A 22,409-nucleotide genomic window follows, 5' to 3' on the forward strand; every position below is an offset into this window, starting at 1 on the left:
GATAGCTGACCCGGCAGACTTCGTCGTGCCTCAATCGATAAATAAAAGACCTAAGCTTTTGTATAAAATAAAATTAAAACAAAAGGAATCCGTCTGACGAGGGATACATCAAAGGAAAAACAAAATTGCTATTTTTATTTAATTCCGAGCATTTTTATATTTTTCTACCTTTTAAACCTTTTCTGGATTTCCACAAATAATTCAAGACCAAAATTAGCCAAATCGGTCCAGCCGCTTCCGAGTTTTGGCGAGACTAACGAACAGCAATTCATTTTTATATATATAGATTAACAAATTTACAATATGAGTGAGAACACTACCTGCGACGCGCCGGCGGATGCGGCGTTGGCGGCGAGCGCGGTGGGTGCGGCAGATGCGGCAGGCGCGGCGGGTGCGGCAGAGGCGGCGGGTCGCAGCGGCGGCAGCGGGCCGGCCGCGCTCTCCGCGTGCTGCTTGCACAGCGCCGCGCACCTGCGGGCCACGACAACCGTTTGTCACTACATCAACGACACTTGACAAACATTTATAATAATTTTATTAAATACTCATAATCGCTCGTCACCTGTCGCAAAGTCCCTGCTTGAGTGAGTTCTGCAAGCAGCCGGACGTGGTGATGGTGACGAGCTTGTGGCCCACCAGCCACGTCATCGACTGGCCGCCGTTGAACAGAAATTCCGCTAGATCGCTCCTGGAATTGAGATTGCATCGTGTATAAACGAACACAATATGTCGACGCGGCGTCCCGGGGGCGCGCGGCTCGTACCTCTGCGGCTTGACGGTGCAGGGCGTGGTGGCGTACCGCGCCAGCAGGTCCACGCACGTCTCCGTGAGCTCCACGTGGAAGGCGGCGGAGGCGGAGGGCCCGCCGCGCCCGATGGCCACCTGCGGCACGGCGCGGGAGCCCTGCGAGGGAGAGCGGTGTCAGCACCGGGGTCTCTGAGGACCATTCGCCCAACTGTTAAGGAAGTGTTGTAGCTCCAAAGGCAGCGTAGACCCGGACTAGGGTCTACATTTACAGATGGCGCAGCGGCGTCTCAAGCTGTACTGTTCAAATACTATTATAAGCACGGCTTAATATTATAGCACTTTAAGCTGGGACGACACTCTGGCGCCTCATCTGCCGCGGTGGAGGGGCACGTACCAGACTGGAGCTCCGCTGCCGGTTGGAGGAGTCCTCGTTGGCGGCGCCGTGCTGGAAGTTGCTCTTGTACTGCAGCTGCTCCTCGAACGGCATGATGATGTAGTTGTGCAGGCCCTGCGGAGCGGCGCGGGTCAGCCTGCGCTCTCTAATGCACGTCTCAGACAATACCACGACCAACCTTCAATCAGTACCTAGTACGTAATTGTAGGTTGAGATATAAACTCTGACATCCGTGGGTGAAAACGATTTATTTATAATAAGCAATCGTTTCAAAATGTTACGAATTGTAAAATGTAAAATTGTCTAGCTGCAACTCTGTCTGTCTGTCTTATATGGTACTTACTATTTACACAAATATTCACTTTAAATTTAATATTTATTTTTCACGACACTATAACGGGTTCGGATACAGAAATATTGCTTTATTGTGCACGTTGGATAGTTCAACATTAATTGGGAGCATCCTTTCTATTTCTGTATTAGTGTCATTTATGTTTAATAAAATTAAATACAGCTACAAATAATAGTACACGTTATATATCGGCGCGTACGCATATTTACCCCTAAAAGTGGTTATTTAGGTGTTGAAGGTTTATATGGGAAGCTCATCACATACAAAGGGAGAAGCACGAAACTCAATGTAATATTTATATAGAGTTTAGCATTAGATATTATTATTGTCCCCAACACTCGGGACGAACTCACGTGTATGATGAACCTGACGAAGTTCCTGCGGTAGGAGAGGCGGCACTTGAGGAACCAGGCCGCGATGACGTGGTGCGCCAGCGACACGGCGTAGTGGTTGTAGCGCGACGGGTTGGTGTACGGCAGCAGGATGGCGAACACCGACATGTACTGGTCCTCCACGAACGACGCGAACACCTTCGGCAGCCGCGTCAGCGCTGCAACACAGCCGGGGTCAGCCGGGGCCAGAGCGCGCACCGGGGGGCTGGGGGGAGAGCACTCACTCGACAGGAACTCCAGCATGGGGCTCGCTATGGCCTTCGTGTCCGAGATCTTGGACAGGTCCAGCAGCACCTCGGGCAGCATCTTCACCATCGTGTCGCGCGTCTCCAGCGTGAAGATGGTGAGCGCGTTGATGTAGGGCTGCGGCGAGCGCAGCACTGGCGACAACCACGAGCGGTTAGTTGGGAGTGGGCGGCGGGGCGGGGCGGCGCGCGGCGAGACACTGACCCATGCCGTACTTGAGCAGGCAGCGCACGATCCGCTGCTGCGTCTGCGGCTCGAGGCAGCTGTGGTAGGGCGCCAGCGCGGCCAGCGCGGGCAGCGCCGTGCCGTGGAACTCCGACACCAGCAGCTTGCCGCCTTTGCACGTGCGCAGACACTCCGGGAAGTTCAGGCTGCGGTCTGAGATCTGCACATTTTTTTTTTTTTTTTTTTCTCTTTCTATGCTGATAGCCTCTGAAGGCTATTTCAGCTTTACCCTGGCGTGTGTAGGTGAGCACACGGGGCTCAAACCGGAGTGTTGCTAACACTGACCCTAGCAAGAGCAGTGCTACGGAGAATCTACCACCGGATCGGAAACGCGACCCACTGAGAAATCTGGCGAGAAACTCAGTGGGTTGTGTCTATGGGGCTGCACATACAGTCGCATAGCCCACTAGATAATGCTAAATTAGACATAAAAAATTACATTTTTAATTATTTAGGGAGAGAGAAGGGATGTTTTCCATCTGTAAGCATCCTGCGTTATTAAATAAAAACCGTCACACTTCGTTGTGACTATGGCTAATTATATAAAGAACATAGATTTTTGGAAACTATTGACGCACTGTCTATTTTACGTAAAAGGATTAAACATTATGTAGCATAAAAAAGTTTAGATTTTCAATACATCGTCATCTATTATATAACCGGATATTAAAGCATCAAGTTGTTGTACACTGCCATCTTTTAAAAACCTGTAGAGCTCACAGATATTAATAATCATTTACCGTATGTGAATAAAAAAGTGCGGTCAAAAAAAGGTTGCGTATACTTATGTACGCGCGTAAGAAGTTATACTTTATTTTTATTAATTTTTTTTTTTTTTTTTTTATTTAAATTTTAATCAATTTGAAAAAAAATCGATTAAACATCCCCAAACACGCATATTGGACATCCCTTTTCTTGACATCGTATAAATTCGGTAATTCTCGGTACGGTTCGGAAAGTTCACCTGCGGCTATATTCAGACTCGCCAAGTTACGTCGGTCGTATTGTAATGAGCGATTTAGTGGGCAACTTCATTCTGTTAATTTTGTGTCACGGTGCGCGCGCATCGTAAAATTTCACTCTCACAATTTTTCCTAATGCGCCTAAAGAAGTATAACCTCAAAAAGTGTGATTATAAAGCGGGTTAAAAACTATCCTGTCTTCCAAATTGGACTAAAGTCCACAAGGTATCGGAATTTCCATTAAAATCGGTTCTCAGATGTTCATCACGGACAAACTTTTCATTTTTCTGTAAACACGACCACGGCTTACCTTTATTTTTAATTTTTTTTATTGCTTAGATGGGTGGACGAGCTCACGGCTCTCCTGGTGTTAAATGGTTACCGGAGCCCATCTTAACCGAATATCTACTCTAAATGAAAGTAAATGCCACCACCTTGAGATATTACTTCTAAGATTTCAGTACATTACAACGATATCACCACCCTTCAAACCGAAACGCATTACTGCTTCATGGCAGAAATAGGCGGGAAGGTGGTACCTACCCGCGCGGACTCACAAGACGACCTACCACCAGAAATTAGGCAAATTATAATTTTTGCGGGTTTGATTTTTATTACACGATGTTATTCCTATACCGTGGAAGTCAATCGTGAACATTTATTAAGTACGCATTTCGTTAGAAAAATTGGTACTTGCTTGCGGGATTCGAGTACCGGTGCATCGCTAGATATATAATGCACAGGATGTTTTATCTTTTAGGAGACGATGACTTCAAGTTGAATCAAGAGAATGCTATTAGCGCACCTTTTTGAAATATTATTTTTTTCCTTGAAGGCAGACGAGCGTACGGCCCACCTGATGGTGAGTGGTTACCGTCACCTGTTATAGCCTATTGTCAGCGTACAATAACGTGCAATAAGAGAGCTCACCATGGAGCAGAGCGTGGAGGCGAGCACGTCGAGGTCGTGCGCGCGGCGGCCCAGCGCCAGCGCGCGCGCGTGCAGCAGCGGCGGCAGCGCCCGCAGCACGCGCCCCACCACCGCCCACTCCGCGTCGCGCGTCAGTGCCGCACACAGCGCGCGCGCCGCGCGGGCCGCCGGCACCACGCACGCGCCCTGCGCACACGACTACTCAGCTTGTATCTGCATATCGACGCTTGAAAGGCAAACGTGACTAAGCGATAATAACTGCTTTGTAGATAAATGATAGGCGATAACCATATTCGATGCCCAAAAAAATATATTTCTAGGTCTATTAAAGTCATTTAAATCCTACAGCTAGAATCATTAAAAATTTTTTTTTCAGGTATTTCAACTTTATCTTAGTTTAATGTCAAATTCATGCATTGTCGCTTAGTCACGTGTGCTTTTCAAGCGTCGATATATAACTAGCAGACCCAGCCACGCGTTGCTGTGGCTAAGGTTTTTGTTTCTAAATAACACGCGGCGAGCTATGCGAATACCAAAAATTGACAAAGTAAGAACAATTCGATTTCACTGTATTGCGTTTACTACGAAATAAATTTCACTTATACTTTAGCCTCAGCAACACGTGGTGTTTATGCCATTACATTGTAGCTTATGTGAAACGTTGTTATTTTTAACACAGCGCCATCTATAAGATATTAACGTCAGACAGTATTACAATTAATTGTCTGTAAAAACAGATTTAATGCGCCATCTGTTTTAGACTTATGAAACTTACAATTAATAACAATAATCAACATAAGAAATAATTTTATTGTTAATTAATAAATCTTGCGACCATTAATCGAAATAAAAACCATCCTATCTTTCAAGTTGGAAAACTGCAGACGGTGTGCAAATTTAATTAAAAATTAGTTAAGTAGTTTAGGAGTCCATCGCGGACAAACAACGTGACACGTGATTTATATATATTAAGATATAGCGGCCCGCCCCGGCTTCGCTTGGCTAGTAACGCATGCGATGTAAAAAAAATTAGGTATTTTTAGCCGGAATTTTTTATAACCGGAAAAATATAGGTATTTTTTTACACATTGGGTTACATTATTGTAGTTTTAGTAAGAATCTCAATTTTTTTTTAAAATATAATAAATATAGCCTATGTCACCCGGGGATAGTGTAGCCTGCCATCAGTGAAAGAATTTTGTAAATCGTTTCAATAGTTTCGGAGACAATTCAATACAAACAAACAATCAAATCTTTCCTCTTTATAATATTAGTATAGAAATATAAATTAAGGCACTTGTGAAGACTAAAAAGTGTATTGTACTTTATAATTTTTCAGGTATTTTTCACAATTAAAAGAAGTCTCAATTAGTAAATAAAACTATTCATTGTACTAAGTAGACGAGAGGGTGCGGACTAAATTATTTTTTTAAAATCTAAAACTGTTAATTGGAAACTAAATAAATGATCAAGACAAACGTTCTGCTGAACACATACCGGAGGTACATCTCTGTGTTGATGGTTCTGATGTTGCTGTCCGCGCACTCCTAGGGGCTCGACCAGCAGGAACGGAGAACATACGACGCGGGTTCGACTCGAAAACTGACCTTCAGGCAGCAAGCCGACGAAGTTAAGCGTGTTCGCCCGTAAGCAGAATATCATTTCAAATATCTGTAATGTAGTTAGTACAAATAATTATAATTAATCCTGTAGGAGTACTTAACGACGGAGGGACGATCTTCCACCGAGCGGGTGATATTGCTCGGTAGACCGATGGTCCGAATGTTTTTTTTATTTTTTATTGCTTAGATGGAAGGACGAGCTCACAGCCCATCTGGTTTTAAGTGGTTTACTAGAGCCCATAGACATGTACAACGTAAATGCGTCACCCACCTCAAGATATAAGTTCTAAGGTCTCAGTATAGTTACAACGGCTGCCCCACCCGTACTGTAATTGTTCGGCACTTGTATATATGCAGACTTATCTTGAAAATGTCGTAAGCGAGGTTCAGGCATCTGACAAATATCTTGCGTTGTATGATGGCTACCCGCCACAAGTCCGAACGAGGTTAACAGTATGAATGTGAGTCTGGCATTGTCGGTGTCCGTTAGACACTTATAAGACGGTGGGTCGTCGTGTAGTGGTTGCTAGACATACGATCCGCAGTTACTCATCATTATCCTGCCCTTCTCCCAGTCACCTGGGGTTGGCGCAACATGTCTTCTCCTTCCATACTCCTCTACCATATACCATTTCTTCGCTCACCTCCCTCTTACACATATAGTCTTTCACACAATCCATCCATTTCTTCTTAGGTCTACCTCTTCCTCTATCCTCCACATTCACAGTTAACACTCTCTTACCAACCTCATTTTCATTTCGTCTCATCACATGTCCATACCATCCCAAACGCGCACTTCTCAACTTCTCTGTCACAGGTGCCAGTTTCAGATCCACAAGTCCGTAGCTACTATCGATGAATAATATGTATAACATAATATGTACATAAAATGTGTTTTATATTGCAGTGCATAACTGCTTCAAATCATAAATAGGTATCTCTCACTTTAACCTCATTCCGATTATAAAAGATGTTTCTGCATCGGACAATCTGTTTGTTGAGTATAACTACAAAATTAAGTAGCTCTAACCTGCAACTCAAATTTTAAATTGAACCCAAGTAGAGTCGCGGGATACATCTAGTATTGTATCTAGTAGTATTATATAAAAGGATTTTACGTTTGAAGTTGCGTTTTACAATACTGGCGTTAATAATATTGTTACGCCGGTAAGAGTAACGCCATCTATTGCCGATTAGTCGAACGAATATCGAAATATCCAGAATGCTCGAGAATTATAACGCCATCTATTGACAGATAGCGGAAAGTGCTACTAGAGAGGTGTGGAATATTTTCGATAATTCTAGGGTCAAGGTATCGGCTATAAAAGCGTTGTAGGGATGGCACGCAGTCAAGTCAGTAATCGGAACTACTCGAAGCGAAACAAGCGAATTGAGAGTTTTAAAGTGTTTGTGAAGTGTTTTAAGTGTTGAATACAGTTTTTAAGTTGTACTTTGGTGAAACTTTATTTATCCCGAACCCCAGCCCGTAACAATATTTATCAAGAAGACTAACTCTCTGTATAGTAAACGGCAAGTTCATAGGTAATATTAGAGGAAGGATCACCTTGAGGCGGATGTCGGGGTGGTGCAGGAAGAGCGCCGGGCGGCGGTAGTGGTGGTGCAGGTGGTCGAGCAGCACGATGAGGCAGCGCGCGGGCGCGGCGGGCGCGTGCAGCAGGCGCGCGCGCAGCACGTCCAGCAGCCCGCCCGCCGCCAGCCGCAGGTCGCACACCTCCGTGTCCGCCGGGATGGCCACGTCCGTCACGTACATCTCGAACGGACGGTTCAGGATCTGCAACCACCACACGAGCCTCACCAACCAACTGCTTACATTACACAATATATTTTTTTCATAAGGGATTTTATGACCCGGTAAGTAAGACCTTTAAGTCATGTTTTATTTTTAATTATATTCTTATTTTTATGAAAAATGATAATATGGAGTGAAATGAAACAAAATAAAAATGAGATGAGATGAGACGATATAGGATGAAAATCTTAGTAAAATGGTAGTCATTTACTGAGTTTTTTCAGTGAACTTTTTAGAGGATCCCGAGAACTAACCTTCAGCGGCTTTGTTTCATTTTCCCACATTTGTGCACTTTTACAGATATCAAACAGTTAATAAACCACCGTTATTACACATTTAAACCCGAAGAAACACTAAATAGACAACATAAAACAAATCACGCAACTTCACTCCTCGCGTTCCCACCAAAAAGTCTTTCTTACATATTACAATCAAACTTCTAACTTGAAAATAAAAGCTAAAAATATTATCCTGACTGTATTTAATTTTTTTTTTATTTCTTGGATTGGTGGACGAGCTCACAGCCTACTTGGTGTTAAGTGGTTACTGGAGCCCATAGACATCCACAACGTAAATACGCCACCCAGCTTGAGATATGAGTTCTAAGGTCTCAAGTAGTTACATCGGCTGCCCCGCCTTTCAAACCGAAACGCATTACTGCTTCACGGCAGAAATAGGCAGGGTAGTGGTACCTACCTGTACAGACTCACAAGAGGTATTACCAGTAATTACGCAAATTATAATTATTTAAAAGCTCACCTTTTCAAGGAGATCTATCAGGTCGGTGCAAGACTCGGAGGTGCCGTTGCGCGCCAGCAGCGCCAGGTTCTTGGCGGCGGCCGCGCGCATGGCCACGTCCGCGTCCAGCGCGCACCCGCTCAGCACCGGCACCCCCACCAGCTCCACCAGCTCCTCGCCGTATACGTAGCTGCAAAACAACAGCGTCACTCCGCATAGTCACTAAGGGCGAATTTACATTACGAAACTATTTACTTTTAATGGTGGTAGGTCCTCTTGAGAGTCCGCACGGGTAGGTACCACCACCCTGCCCATTTCTACCGTGAAGCAGTAATGCGTTTCGGTTTGAAGGGTGGGGCAGCCGATGTAACTATACTTGAGACCTTAGAACTCATATCTCAAGGTGGGTGGCGTATTTACGTTGTGGATGTCTATGGGCTCCAGTAACCACTTAACACCAGGTGGGCTGTGAAACCCATCTGGTGTTAATAAAAAAATTAAAAAACACAAATTTCGTAATGTAAATTCCGCATAAATGCGCCCGCAAGCGCTGGACGACGGACCCGTATCTGGTAATGAAGGCCATGATCTGGTGCAGGGCGTGCAGGCGCACGTTGAGGCGCGACTCGTTCCGGATGTACTTGTCGGCGAGGGCCAGCGCGCTCGCCACCCACTCGCTGCCCGTGGGGGACAGCGCGCCCGCCCGCTGGCTGATCAGCTGCATCGTGGACGATTCCTGAGGACAACCGCACACTAAACATGCAGCCATTTAAGGAGTAGTCCTTATATTCATCTATAACTAGATGATGACCGGTTTTTTTTTTATAACGCCATCTTGATGTGACTTTAAAGCGGTTAGTTGCCCTCAATTAAGAAAAATAGTATTATTATTCGCCAATAGATGTCGGGAAGAGTTGATTATTGAAAACACGAATAAAACAACATTTTCTGAAAATAAATCGTAGCTAGATCGATTTATAGCCCCCGAAATCCCCTGTATACTAAATTTTATGAAAATCGTTGGAGCCGTTTCCGAGATTCAGATTATATATATACAAGAATTACTCATTTAAAGGTATAAGATAAGATAATATATACTAGCTGACCCGGCAGCCTTCGTAGTGCCTCAATCGACAAATGAGAGACCTAAGCTTTTGTATAAAATAAACTTAAAACAAATAAAAGGAATTAGTCCGAAAGGGTACACATCAAAGGACAAAAGGACAAAATTGTTATTTTTATTTAATTCCGAGCATTTTCATATTTATCTACCTTTTAAACCTTCTCTGGACTTCCACAAATAATTCAAGACCAAAATTAGCCGAATCGGTTCAGCCGTTCTCGAGTTTTAGCGAGACTAACGAACAGCAATTTGTCACAGCGTTTTTCCTTTGATGTGTCCCCCTTTTGTTTGATTTAAGTTTATTTTATAAAAAAATTAACGTCTTTTATCTATCGATTGAGGTACTACGAAGTCTGAAGGGTCAACTAGTATGTGATTATAGAAAGTTTGATTATAGTCTTTGACAATAGAACTATAATAATGTTCAAACTTATAATTTTAATTAATACTAGTCGAATTTCGAGTACTGGGGAAACGCTAGTAGTACGCGACTGACCGGGCGCTCGTGTCCGCAGCTGTCCACGAGGTCCAGCAGGGCCTCCGCGTCGCCCTTGTACTGGCCGGACTCCTGGAGTTGTTCGATCGACGTTATGATGTTGTGCAGCCGGGAGTGCATCAAGTCGTTGGGGGGGTCGTACGATTCTGTTCGACACAAATTATTAATTTGGATTATATGTACGTATACCGGGTAATACAGAGCTCCCCTCATCAAGGTCCTCACTCTCAGTTATGAGAATTTAGTTTTCCTACCGTTCTGCTTCATTACTGAAAGTTTGTAGCTACGCGTTTTCAGTGCAGTCTCTACTATCACTAGTAATTATACAAATTAACAACTTCTATAAATTTGACGTTAACAAGATATTGTCTTCTGTCAAGAGGCATCCATAAACACATATGTTGTACATATTTAATTCATCTATATCTATACGTGAAGGAAGCACTTTGTATCCCTTTTTACGAAAATTGCGCAGACGGAGGAGTATGAAATTTCCCACAATTATAGAGAATATAGAGGAGTGCACAATGTTAATATTTTTTAAAATTATGCCTAAAAATACATTAAATCAATAAAAGAACATTACATACACTGCCATGTATTTGACGCACACACGCATGCATACTATTTATTTATTGTCAAACTTTGGTTCTTGACGTTTGAGGTCAAATTGAGAATAGATTAAATATTGTTTGTCTTTATTAATATTTTTCTATAGTGTAGTCTTGGCGTTCAAAATACAATCACAATAGTGTACAAACTTACAATTCCAACTAATTATAGTCGAATTTCGACTATCGTTCGACCACTAGTAAAAATAAAAATACAATTCGATCTCCGGAGATATGTTAATCTCTGATCACTATGTCACTATGTATCTTCCCATTAAGGCACGACGCCACCACTGCACGGCAGGTGTCGCGTGAGTAGAGTGTGCTACATTAATGAGTAAAGTAGGGTAGTCAGATATTAACTGTCGAGCTGCAGCAGGGTTCGCACGATCCTCAGCAGCACGTCCCAGGCCGGCTCGTACAGCTCGTGGGGGGCTCGCGTGACCACGCTGGCCACCCCCACCACCACCTCGTACGCCACCACCGCCTGGCGACCCTCCAGCGCCTGAAACATTTCTCTTATTACATGTCCTTAGCCCAACAATGTTTTTGTTTCTAGCAGCGCTGGAGCTAAATATTAACATTGTTAATGCTCTGTGCAATTTAGTCAATCAAAGAGTTCTACTGGCTATTTTTTGTTTTCACAAAAATAGCACTTGTTTCATTTCTATCAAAAAGTGTTTTTTTATCTATATTGCTTTATACTTTCTGATATTATTAAAATGAAATTACTTTTCATAGTAAAAGTTTTTTGGCCACGACAGCATAAATTTAAAGATGAATTTGAGAAAAGTTTTTTTGCCATAATTTCGTTTTTAAATAATGTTCTCTTTTATGATTTTCGGTTGAAACAAATTTTACTTCTGACACCTGTACTGAGTTGAAGAATTACATTGTTGGTTTGGTTTGATTGATGATTGGTTTACATTTCTAATTATTTTAATCAAATGTGGAATGGTACGAGTGATGACTAGCTCCCACTAAAAATTATTACATATATCAGTGGATGACAGCAAAATACAAACCTTCAGAAAGGCCGGTAGGACGGCCAGAAATGACACCTTGAGCGTGGGCACACGTTGCGGCCCCCACAGTGCCATGTTGATATAGAACACGGCGCCCCTGGCAGCCCCGGCCTCCGCCCCCGACTGCAGCAGCGACACCATCTGCTGCACGGCCGCCGGACCGATGTCTCCGCCCACCACGTACCGCATCAACTGACCGACATAATCATTTATTTATTACAAGAGATGGAATTTCTCTTGGATAGATATCTCAATTCGAAGCGCTTGTGAAAATTTTACTTGAAAAACTTAAATGCTTGCCAAATATTTTATGGGTACAAATAAAACGAATTAAAATATGACATTTATATGCAAGAAGGAAAACAATATGTTTTAGCAGTTACCCAATATCTCAGCTCAAATAAAATAGGGATCAGATTCTGTAGACCACAACGTCAATATTGTCATCACCTTGAGTTGTGACATGAACTGTTTTTCAATAGCACTTATATCATCCATCAAACATGCACGATTGCTTCGAAGCAGAAATAGGAATGCAAGATTAATAAAGGCAATGGACTCAAGATTGCGAGATCTCTTATGTAATGGGTAAGGGAGAAAGATACACATACCTACTGACCTACATAAACTGATTTCATTATTTATTTTTTTGCTTATATGGGTGGACGAGCTCACAGCTCACCTGGTGTTAAGTGGTTATTGGAGTCCATAGACATCTACAACGTAAATGCGCCATCCGCCTTGAGATATAAGTTCTAAGGTCTCAGTATAGTTACAACGGCTGCCCCACTTTTCAAACCGAAATGCGTTACTGCTTCACGGCAGATATAGAAACGCGACCCACTGAGAAGATCCGGCGAGAAACTCAGTGGGCTGTGTCTATGGGTTAATTCACTCGTCAAGCCCTTCGTCGCAAGCGACGGGTTCGTCGGTGACCGGAAAAGGCTAGTGATGCGCTTCACAAGACGTCATCATTCCTCGTAATGTATTTATATAACTAGTTAGGTCATAAGTATTGTCACACAGTAAAAACTTTTCTTTTAGAATGCTGGCCACAAAAAAGTTTATTGAATTCGAATTTCGAATTGTTCATGAAAATAAACTTCAACCGAAACGCATTACTGCTCCACGGCTGAAATGGCCAGGGTGGTGGTACCTATCCGTGCGGACTCACAAGAGGTACTACCACCAGTAAATCAAACGTACCTTCCAACTATTTTGACAGTAGTGTTCCATGTTGACAGTCCGGCACAGCGCACCGACAAACGTCGGCAGGGACGCCCGGGGCAACAGCGAGTACGACACGACAGCCTCGAGCAAGGAGAGGCACTGCTGCACAACTGTCACCTCCGGGGAATATACGCACAAGTGGCATGCGTTGCTGAGGAATTTCAACTTTAATTAGACTTTAAAATGTGAGCTTCTTCTTCTTCTATATCATTCCCTCACTACTGAGGATCGTACATCCTACCTATACCTATGACATATCCTTCTTCAAATGAGGTTTGTGAAGAGTACTTAACGGTAGGCAGTGGCTTGACGCTGTCCCAGGCATTGCTGAAGTCTATGGGCATCAGTAACCACTCACCATCAGGTGTGCCGTTCGTCTGCTTACACGGGCAATAAAAAATACCTATTCGCTGGTAGGCTAAGGGGCTATTCCAACTACGTTATGTCTGGTAGGTGAGCTCACGGTGCTTAACATAAGAGTGTGCTAATACTAGTCCTAACAAGAGCAGTGCTTTTCCCACTGAGAAGGTGCAGCGAGAAACTCAGTGAGTTGTATTTATAGGTTACAGACTCTATTAGAGATCTGGCCTCTTAGATGGTGTTTTAAAATTAAAGTATTATTTTCGAAAATTTTCTTAAATTAATCTTGATTCCAAAATAATTGATGAGTCCTTGAGAGATATTTCTGTTTATATATCAAACCAATTAAGACCTGATGAGCTGGGTTATCCATTTTACAATTTAAAATAAATGTAAATATTTCTTTATAGCAAGCTGCATACTTGACAATTCCATGTACAATGTGTTCGTCCAGATATGTAGCATTGAATTTTACTACATTTACGATTAGCTGTAAAAATTCAACTGTATTTGATGGTGTCTGAATTTGAGGCAGCCATTCCAATAAGAACTCTCCAATCTGAAATCAACGATTATCACTGGAAATTAGTGAAATGTTTACAAATATGTATTTGTAAATGTGTACTACAGCTGTTTTGAGTGTTGTTTCACTGAAATCATGCTCAGAGAAGCAAAAAATTGAAATATATATTCACACTGTCAATTTTTTAGATTCTCATCACTTTCTATTTAAATGTAGCAATGTGTATCTTTTTCTTTTTAGCCTAATAACAGCATCCAATGAAGCCCCTTTCTATAAAGAGAAATATCTGTGTAGGTTATATGGGATTTCCCCAAACACATAGTCACCGTTTTCCCTCAGCTAACTGCATTGATTGAACAAAAAGAATAAAGATTATTTTTTACTTACATCCACTTCAAAACAATTAATATTTTTCCCGCTATTAGTCAATGTATAGAGTAGTTTAAAGCGTAATTGATAGTCGTCTGGCGGATGAGACGGGTGTGTCTCCCTTAGGAATTTGAAGAAAATTGTCCTCATTATTTGTAGATCTTCTGCTTGTCCTTCAGCGATACATCTCATGAAACACAGGGCTGTGTGACGGGCTTCGGTATTATCCGTGTAGAGGAGGTCTCGAGTGCAAGACCATAACTTTTCAACACCACCCTATTGAGAAAATGTAAATGTTCTGGGCATCAAGTGTATATTCCTTACTGATGGTGGATATAATCTCCACACATATTACTCCCTTGCCTATCATTATTGGCAAGGGTGTTATTCTAATTTTTGTGCCTCTGTGGCTTTTTCATAGGCTCAGATAGTCACATCATTCAGATGATAAGGATTACATATTAAAGATGGAAAATTTCAGTAATGGCAATTCAACACAATATTTTCATTCAAATTTCACATTGAAATAAATACTGTTCAAATTATCAAACTGGAATACACAATCGATTTCTGGATTTTTGAACAACTAGACAAAACTTCAGTCACAACCCATATAGCATATCTTACCAGCAATTATGCAAATGACTATTAAATTCTATATATACTCATTGTACATAACAGGAAATACTATAGTCATTAAATACTAATAAGTCATCTGTGAGGGCCTTAACTATGGACTGGGGAAGGTATTATAGATGGTACTCTTTTCTGTTCATCTGGATAGCAAACTGCTTTCGATGAAAAAAAAAAACTTCTATTTTTAAATAATTTTAATTACAAAGTAATCAAATGCGTTCACTTTTTTTATTGCTTAGATGGGTGGACGAGCTCACAGCCCACCTGGTGTTAAGTGGTTACTGGAGCCCATCTACACGTATATGTGCCACTCACCTTGAGATATAAGTTCTAAGGTCTCAGTATAGTTACAACAGCTGTCCTACCCATCAAACCAAACACATTACTGCTTCTCGGCAGAAATAGGCAGGGTGGTGGTACCTATCCGTGCGAAATCACAAGAGGTCTTACCACCAGTAATTATGCAAATTTTAATTTTGCAGGTTTGATTTTTATTACACAATGTTAATCCTTCAAGTTGGAAGTCAATCGTGAACATTTGTTAAGTACGTATTTTATTAGAAAAATTGGTACAACCTGCAGATTTGAACACCGTTGCATTGATTGATACGAATGCATTCAATTTGCATTCAGTCCAATTTAGTGATGTTGTTAGTAGATATGTACTAACCTCTGCATATCTGTATGAGTTATAATAAAATTCATACAGAACTAACTTGGTCCTTACTGAGTGGCAACCTGACAAAACAGGTTGGTAAAGTACTAAGGTAAGTATTATTTCTTTTTTTAATTAGGGAGTTGTTTGTAAAAAGTGTCAATTGAGTGATTGTAAAAGCAAATAGCATGCTGCAATTAAATATTATTCAAGAAATTATTTATTTTATGATCAGTGACAAAGTTTCATTATTTTTCTTCCTTTTTAATAATGCAAACTAAAATTATGTTACAAATTACATAGTAATTAGTCATAAGGATGTGTACAACAAAATGTTGTGAACTGATTTATAGTGTTTGTTTCTCAATAAATTAATGTTTAATATGAGTCGTCTATTATCAAAGGCGGCAATCTGTACATTTGGACAAAAAAAATTTATTGATATGTCAATACAGATTTATTTGAATATAATCGTCTCCTTCAAAGAATACGGTTCAAAACCTGCATTAAATAAAGGTTAATAGTTAACCTGTTATTTATCTAAGATGTCGTTCCGAAGAGTTTTGTGACTGCCAATGGAATACAAAGTCAATAATTCGTTTTTCTGATTTACCAATCATTGTCCAAAAGTCAGATTGCCGCCTTTGATAATAGTCGACTCATATGAATTATTGGAATTTTTATTATTCACTATTTTATGGATGGGAAGTATATTTGTTATTTTATGGAGGAGTGCAGCAGTGGAACAATTTGATTTCAATATAACAATTTAGGGCCCTTAGTCATGTTATAAAAATAATGTAGGTGAATACCAAAATTAGCAATCTGTTTAAGTTGTTGTTTTTTTAAATAATTATGATGTTTTGATTCAACTAAAGTTGTTGCATAGGATAGAAAAGATTATATGAACAAAAACAAAATGAAGGTAGATTTAAGAACTCACGTCTTCCACGCGTCCCTGAATGACCTTGTCGCCAACATCCTTCATGGCACGGAGCCGTCGGTGCAGCGGCGTTTCGACGCTCAACTCATGAAGCACCTCCTTCGACACCAGCTCGCTGCGAGCCGCTAGCGGCGCTGTACATACGCCCAGATTCAACATATTACACCACAAAACCCGAAACACACCACGGCCACGTTCCGAATACCATAACACACGCGCAGTACTCACCCGATGCACCTTTCTTGAAGAACACTTTCAGCTTGTCCTGTAGCGATTTCGAGTCCCTGTCCCTAGACCCCATTTTGCATGGACACCGGTTTTGTATATAAACTCTTAATACACTACAGCTTACGGCTAGCCGCGGCGATTACCTAAGTGTTTGATAAAGCGAATAAAAAGACATATTTATTACAAAATATTCTCACTACCGCTCCTGCTTTGCTATTCACCATTTGACAGATTCTCAGCCGATGTACTTACAGCTGACAGGCGGCCATTCAACATAGACATGAGCCATTCTGAACGAAACACAAACAGTTTCAATTTCTGTTTTAAAATTTGCCAGTCAGTTTTACGTTAGATCTAAATATCATACTTAAATTATCAATTTGGACCAAGTTTGCGGATTAATGAAGAGCAACTATTAAATTCAAAGAAAAAAGTTACGTTAACAATTTGACCTAATTATTTCTGAACGAATCGCAGATGGAAAATTTCCTTTGTGTTTTGAGCTCGTTAGTAAAGACAAAAACAAAGGCATCGTTTGTATTTTGTGTTATCAACACGAGACATTACATCCTTTGATTTTTCATCCATATCACTAGTAAATTAAATTAACATTCTTCATTTCAACTTCACGCTGTAAGAGTTAGCGTGTATTTTGCAATAGATGGCACTACTAGTACCTAAAATAGGAAGGGCTAAATATAAATTGAGGATACGAGTATGTAGGCTATATTGCAAATATTTTGATTTCATATGAATCTCATTCTTTAAACGTAATTTTTAATAACTTTCAATTTCTCTCTCATATTCAATTTAATATCTTGTTGAAAAGATTTTTGTTCCCAAGTTTTTTATTTTCAAAATCTAATGTGCCGTATCCCCGAAAGAGATTGTATGATGGTAGCAAACGCCTTTTTTTTCGGGCAGTGGGTCGAACCACATACGAGCGGAGCACGCGGGATATGTGGGATTTGACGGTCTGCAGATATCGTGAGCAAGCCGCGGGCCCAAGGCTATGTTTAGGGCCCGCGAAACCCACCACGACTCCCCTTTCGCACTCACACCCGACGTCTGTTCTCCGTAGAAAGTTGAATGGTACAGTAGAGGGGTAAATGGTAGCCAACCCAACCTAACCATTTGTCATCAGGGGGACCGTAACTATACTTGAGACCTTAGAACTTATATCTCAAGATGGGTAGCGCATTTAGGTACGTTGTGGATGTCTATGGGCTCCAGTAACCACTTAACACAAGGTGGACTGTGAGCTCATCCACCCATCTAAGCAATAAAAATTAAATAAAAAAAAAACTCGTCAAATTAATAAAAGGCAAATTTGATATAAATTTCAAGTAAGCAATAGTATGGTATGGCAAGCAAAGGTATGGTATGGTATGTTGGCATATTGGAGCCCTCACCAAGTCGGGCCTCGTTTCTCGTGTCCTCTCAAGAAAAGTACATTAACGCATGTTGTATTGTTTATGAAATCGGGCAACAACTCACAATCAGATTAACCAAAACATCGTTTGCCCATCTTTGCTAATATGATACGTAGTAAAAATGTTTTAATGTACTTTTTTTGTTATTGACTATAATGAACGTGCAGACGACTCATTCAACGCTTACTGGAGCCAGTGATCATCACAAATAGCTAAGACGGTGGATTCGGTCAAAATAGAAAACCACTCACGCGGTCTTCTATCACGATCTATGAGAGGTCACTGCAGTCTATCGTAGTAAGATAATTATTTTTATTTTACATAAGAACGAACGAAACCGAATGGGAGACCCACAATTACGTACAAGTGCGTGTAATAGTTTGTAATCTGGCACGGGTGTGACGTGGGTCGGCAATATGCTCTCACCTGTGTGACACGGACAGGCGCTCACAATCAACGGGTTCGCCCCCCTAAATACTTGCTTGACGGCTATTTATTGTAAAAGAACTTATGCTTGAACAGGACCGGACTTGTAGTTAATATAAATGTAAGTAATAAAGGTTTTATTCAATTTGCAGATTACCAGTAAATCCATTTTGTATAACAGTAGTAAATTATCAGATTAATGAGTACTTGTGGGAGCAACTACATATCTCCCTCGCACGCCCTAAGTTGATCGAGTGGCCGTGACTTCAAAAGTTTCTTTGTTATTTGATAAACAACTACCCGCCCGCCAGTTTTGAAAAGTCTCTCCTTATTTATTGTTTTTTTAAATTATTTTAATTTCTCTTTATTACAGAAATATAAGGATTTTCATTAATAAAGTTGAGTAAGTGTACGTAATGTAATGATAATATTTTATACTAGGCTTTTTTTTATAATCATTAACTCATAGCTATTTGACTATTTATTACATTTTTTTTCTCCCAAGTGCCTGCCGCAAAGGCTGATTTAATTAGCAGTCCCTCGATCTTATTATTATGTTACCTATTCATTATATATTTTTAAATGATTTCTGTAGCTGAATTTTGGCACGAGTACATTATCGAGTTTTATATATTGAACACGTAAAATTCGCCTCCGCGTTCTGCGTCCAACCCTCAACCCCGTTCGACCGCACATATTGTTCACGAGCTCTCCACCAGCCGCTTTAGGTACCCGTAACAGCCCTTACAAATGGCGTAACACCTCAATTTGTCACGTAATTCTATTCGAAATATTGAAGCTACTGTATTGTACTCAAAATATTCGGACAGCAACATTCAATAGGTATTGAAAACGGTCCCAAAACTTTGCGTATAATGAAACGTGCCTGAAATATTCAAACAAGTTCGGTTGTATAATGTGAGAGTTGGTGACAGTCCGCGTCGGTAAATTCTTTTGAGGACATCTTTATAGTTGTTTTTGGAAAAGCTCTGTCTGTTACACTTTCATTCATTGTAGTGCATTCAGTTCTGTACTCTTCAGTTCAATACTGAAAAAGACGATAGAACTAAGTAATTTAATTTTAATTTCATTCTATTGTACACATCAAAAATGTTTGCATCAAAAGTTCCATCTCGCTGATTTGAGGGTAGCTGGAAAAAAACTCCTGTTGGAGATAAGCTCATCTTTGTGTATACTTTTTGCATTATAGATTATTTAAAACAAAAAAATACTGATTATTAGTAATAATTTTTCCTCTACTAAATCTCTGGTAGCCTAGAGGGCTATTCCAGCTACGCCCGGACGATCGACAGATGATCTTACGGGCTCAACCTGAGAGATTTCGCTCACAAAAGCCCGAGCAAGAGTAGTGCTTCGTTGAATCTACCACCGGATATTTAAAAAAGAACTGTATCTTATTACTAGATATTCGGATCCGCTTAATTTAACTTGGAAAAAAACCTATACCTTGGGAATGGAACTTTTTACTAGTGTTCTAGATAAAAGGTGTTTTTTTCTTTGCCCTTGACAACGTATATGCGAAATTTCATGCGGATCTGTTGAGTGGTTGAGACGTGAAAGTGTAACAAACAAGCAAAGTCACTTTCGCATTTATTGTATTGCTGTTTAAAGGTAGATACTATTGTAATTTGCGGAGATTACGCATCGGTAGGCAGCGATCTGGTTGTGGCCCTGAAGCTGCTGACTTCCTCGAGTGACGTAAGCCACTCGCTAACAGTTTGCTTAATGCGAGTTTTTAACGTTCTCGATAGCGTAAAAGTTAACTCAAATTTGTATGCACTTGGAACAGCGCCCCTAGCGGCAATCGTAACCAAACGTTCCACCTCCATGCAAATTTTAGTTAACTTTTACGCTATCGAGAAAGTTAAAAATCTCGCACTTGTTGGATGTATATAAATTCGATTTAGGGAACTTGCGTTTCCGACAAAGATTTGGGAACGACTGTCTGATCCCGTGTAGTGATGAGCAAAGCAAGAACAAAAGCAAATCTACTGCAACCTTTCTTGTTCGGCCTTAGTCATGATCATCTTTTCTTGATCTTGCGTATTCATTCTTGGTTTTACTCATTTGATATGATACTTGAGATTTTTTAAATAATTTTCCTAAATACATTATAACCACTTTTAAGGGCATAAATTGGAAATCGTATCCATGTAATCAATTTTGAAGTAATGAAAGACTATTCTATTGCTATCCAAAAATATTATAACTCAATCATCATTCATAAATTTTCTTCTATTTTTATAATATGCTTCTCAAATAGATGAATGTTTTATTTTTGTTATTGACGGCCATCGATTAATGCGTAATGACTATCGAGCCGACTTGTTATTCGAGAACATTCTTGTAGATCTTATTTTTCGAACAGTGGTAAAATTGTAACGTTTAGGCTGAAATGATAAAACAGCATACTTTAATTTATGATAAATATATTATAACTAAATTTCAATGAAATTTATATATTTTTGATTTATTTTACACATTTGGTCTTGCTTAATAAATGTCGACTTTAGTTTTGCTTGTGTAGAACAGTTTTACTAATCACTAATTCCGTTAATGATATAAATCAATGTCTTGTCTAATGTCTGATTATGCACCTCTCACGTACTTATTGATAGTAGGTACTAAATATTCACATAAATTGATCGAAGGAGATGTTGTTTCCGTGATAAACTATTCACTAAACGTTAAGCACAGGAGAATACAAAACCTGAATTATTTTTGAAATTAAGTTTACTTAATGAAATTAAACACGATGAATAAATCTAATCTATAAAAAAACTGTAGTCTGGTTCTTTTTGGTTTTTTAACTTCATGAATATGTAACATGTGCCAGTCTGGAGTTTTTTAACGGGTGCTGTCGAATACTGAAAATATTCAGGGATGTGTAAAAATAACTTTGGCTTCGCTGAGGTAATGATGCTTAATAGTTTGCTTGTTTTCAAAAGAGGAGACGGTAGACCAGACCTACCAGTTGGTGTTAGTATTCTATGTTATTGTTGTAATTTTGTGAACCAGATGTGGATAAGCTCATCTGTATGATGTCCAATGATCCTGGGTCCATAGACATCGCAACGTGATTTCCGCAGAGGTGGAAGTCCTAATGCCATTTGTTATACATCAAAGGAAAAGCAAAATTGCTATTTTTATTTAATTCCGAGCATTTTCATATTTATCTACATTTTAAACATTCTCTGGACTTCCACAACTAATTCAAGACCAAAATTAGCCAAATCGGGTCAGCTTTTCTCGAGTTTTAGCGAGACTAACGAACAGCAATTCATTTTTATATATATAGATAGACAGATAGATTGGTAGGTTGGTGCTACATACCCGTGCGATTCTGTAATGTGCCATACCACCGGTAATGTATATGAATGTATGGCTGTGGTATGAATGTTTTTTGTTTTTTTTCATAAGTTCTAAGGTATCAGTATTGTTACAACGTTTGTCCCACCCTTCAAACCGAAATGCATTCTGCATACTGCATGCATTGAAATGCATACTGCTTCACGGCAGAAACAGGCTTAATGGTGGTACCTACGCATGCGGTCTCACAAGAGGTCCTACCACCGGTGATAAAGTATGAATATAGTTGTTATACTATGTATGAAGGTATTTTCAAGGTTTAATTTTAATTTTGATGCATATAAAATTGTCAATTGTTCAATGACAGAGAAGATTCATAATGATGAAATTCAATTTGTTAAATAATATCGGTTAAATAGGTCTGCGAGATTACAATTCACTCTGGTTTTTACGACGAGAAATAAAGTTTAAAAGCGTTTCGGACATGGATTTGCGTTCTTTATGTGTCGGGCATGTTGTAGCGTATCTGGTACAGTGTGTTTGTTTTGTATCAGACTAGTGATCCCACAGTAGTCGAAATTCGACTATAATTAATTGGAATTG

The 22,409-nt window shown here is 40.2% G+C and overlaps 1 protein-coding gene and 1 non-coding gene across 7 annotated transcripts in view; both read right to left on the bottom strand.

Moving 5' to 3' along the window:
* The window catches only part of LOC101745506 (tuberin), a 40,229-nt gene extending 23,357 nt beyond the window's left edge, over window positions 1–16,872 (bottom strand). For 4 of the 6 annotated variants that reach the window (XM_062673241.1, XM_038016691.2, XM_038016690.2 and 1 more), the window contains exons 1-20: window positions 16,618–16,872; window positions 16,390–16,523; window positions 14,174–14,431; window positions 13,686–13,822; window positions 12,880–13,054; window positions 11,674–11,865; window positions 11,012–11,153; window positions 10,038–10,183; window positions 8,982–9,154; window positions 8,440–8,608; window positions 7,435–7,662; window positions 5,746–5,919; window positions 4,249–4,446; window positions 2,336–2,516; window positions 2,110–2,265; window positions 1,847–2,043; window positions 1,142–1,255; window positions 764–903; window positions 563–688; window positions 321–471 (exon numbers count right to left, since the gene is read on the bottom strand). In XM_062673241.1, coding sequence (XP_062529225.1) covers window positions 321–471; window positions 563–688; window positions 764–903; window positions 1,142–1,255; window positions 1,847–2,043; window positions 2,110–2,265; window positions 2,336–2,516; window positions 4,249–4,446; window positions 5,746–5,919; window positions 7,435–7,662; window positions 8,440–8,608; window positions 8,982–9,154; window positions 10,038–10,183; window positions 11,012–11,153; window positions 11,674–11,865; window positions 12,880–13,054; window positions 13,686–13,822; window positions 14,174–14,431; window positions 16,390–16,523; window positions 16,618–16,690 — 3,264 coding nt within the window. In that variant the 5' untranslated portion in view covers window positions 16,691–16,872. The remainder of the gene's footprint in view (window positions 1–320; window positions 472–562; window positions 689–763; window positions 904–1,141; window positions 1,256–1,846; window positions 2,044–2,109; window positions 2,266–2,335; window positions 2,517–4,248; window positions 4,447–5,745; window positions 5,920–7,434; window positions 7,663–8,439; window positions 8,609–8,981; window positions 9,155–10,037; window positions 10,184–11,011; window positions 11,154–11,673; window positions 11,866–12,879; window positions 13,055–13,685; window positions 13,823–14,173; window positions 14,432–16,389; window positions 16,524–16,617) is intronic. The other 2 variants (XM_062673240.1, XM_038016689.2) reach the window with 1 other exon arrangement.
* Window positions 5,968–6,040, bottom strand: Mir2774a-3 (microRNA mir-2774a-3). Its single transcript, NR_107346.1, has one exon. It is a non-coding gene; the product is annotated as a microRNA mir-2774a-3 (primary transcript).
* Window positions 16,873–22,409: the final 5,537 nt, after the last annotated feature.

Source organism: Bombyx mori, chromosome 17, assembly GCF_030269925.1.
Source record: "Bombyx mori chromosome 17, ASM3026992v2".
NCBI classification, from domain to species: domain Eukaryota; kingdom Metazoa; phylum Arthropoda; class Insecta; order Lepidoptera; family Bombycidae; genus Bombyx; species Bombyx mori.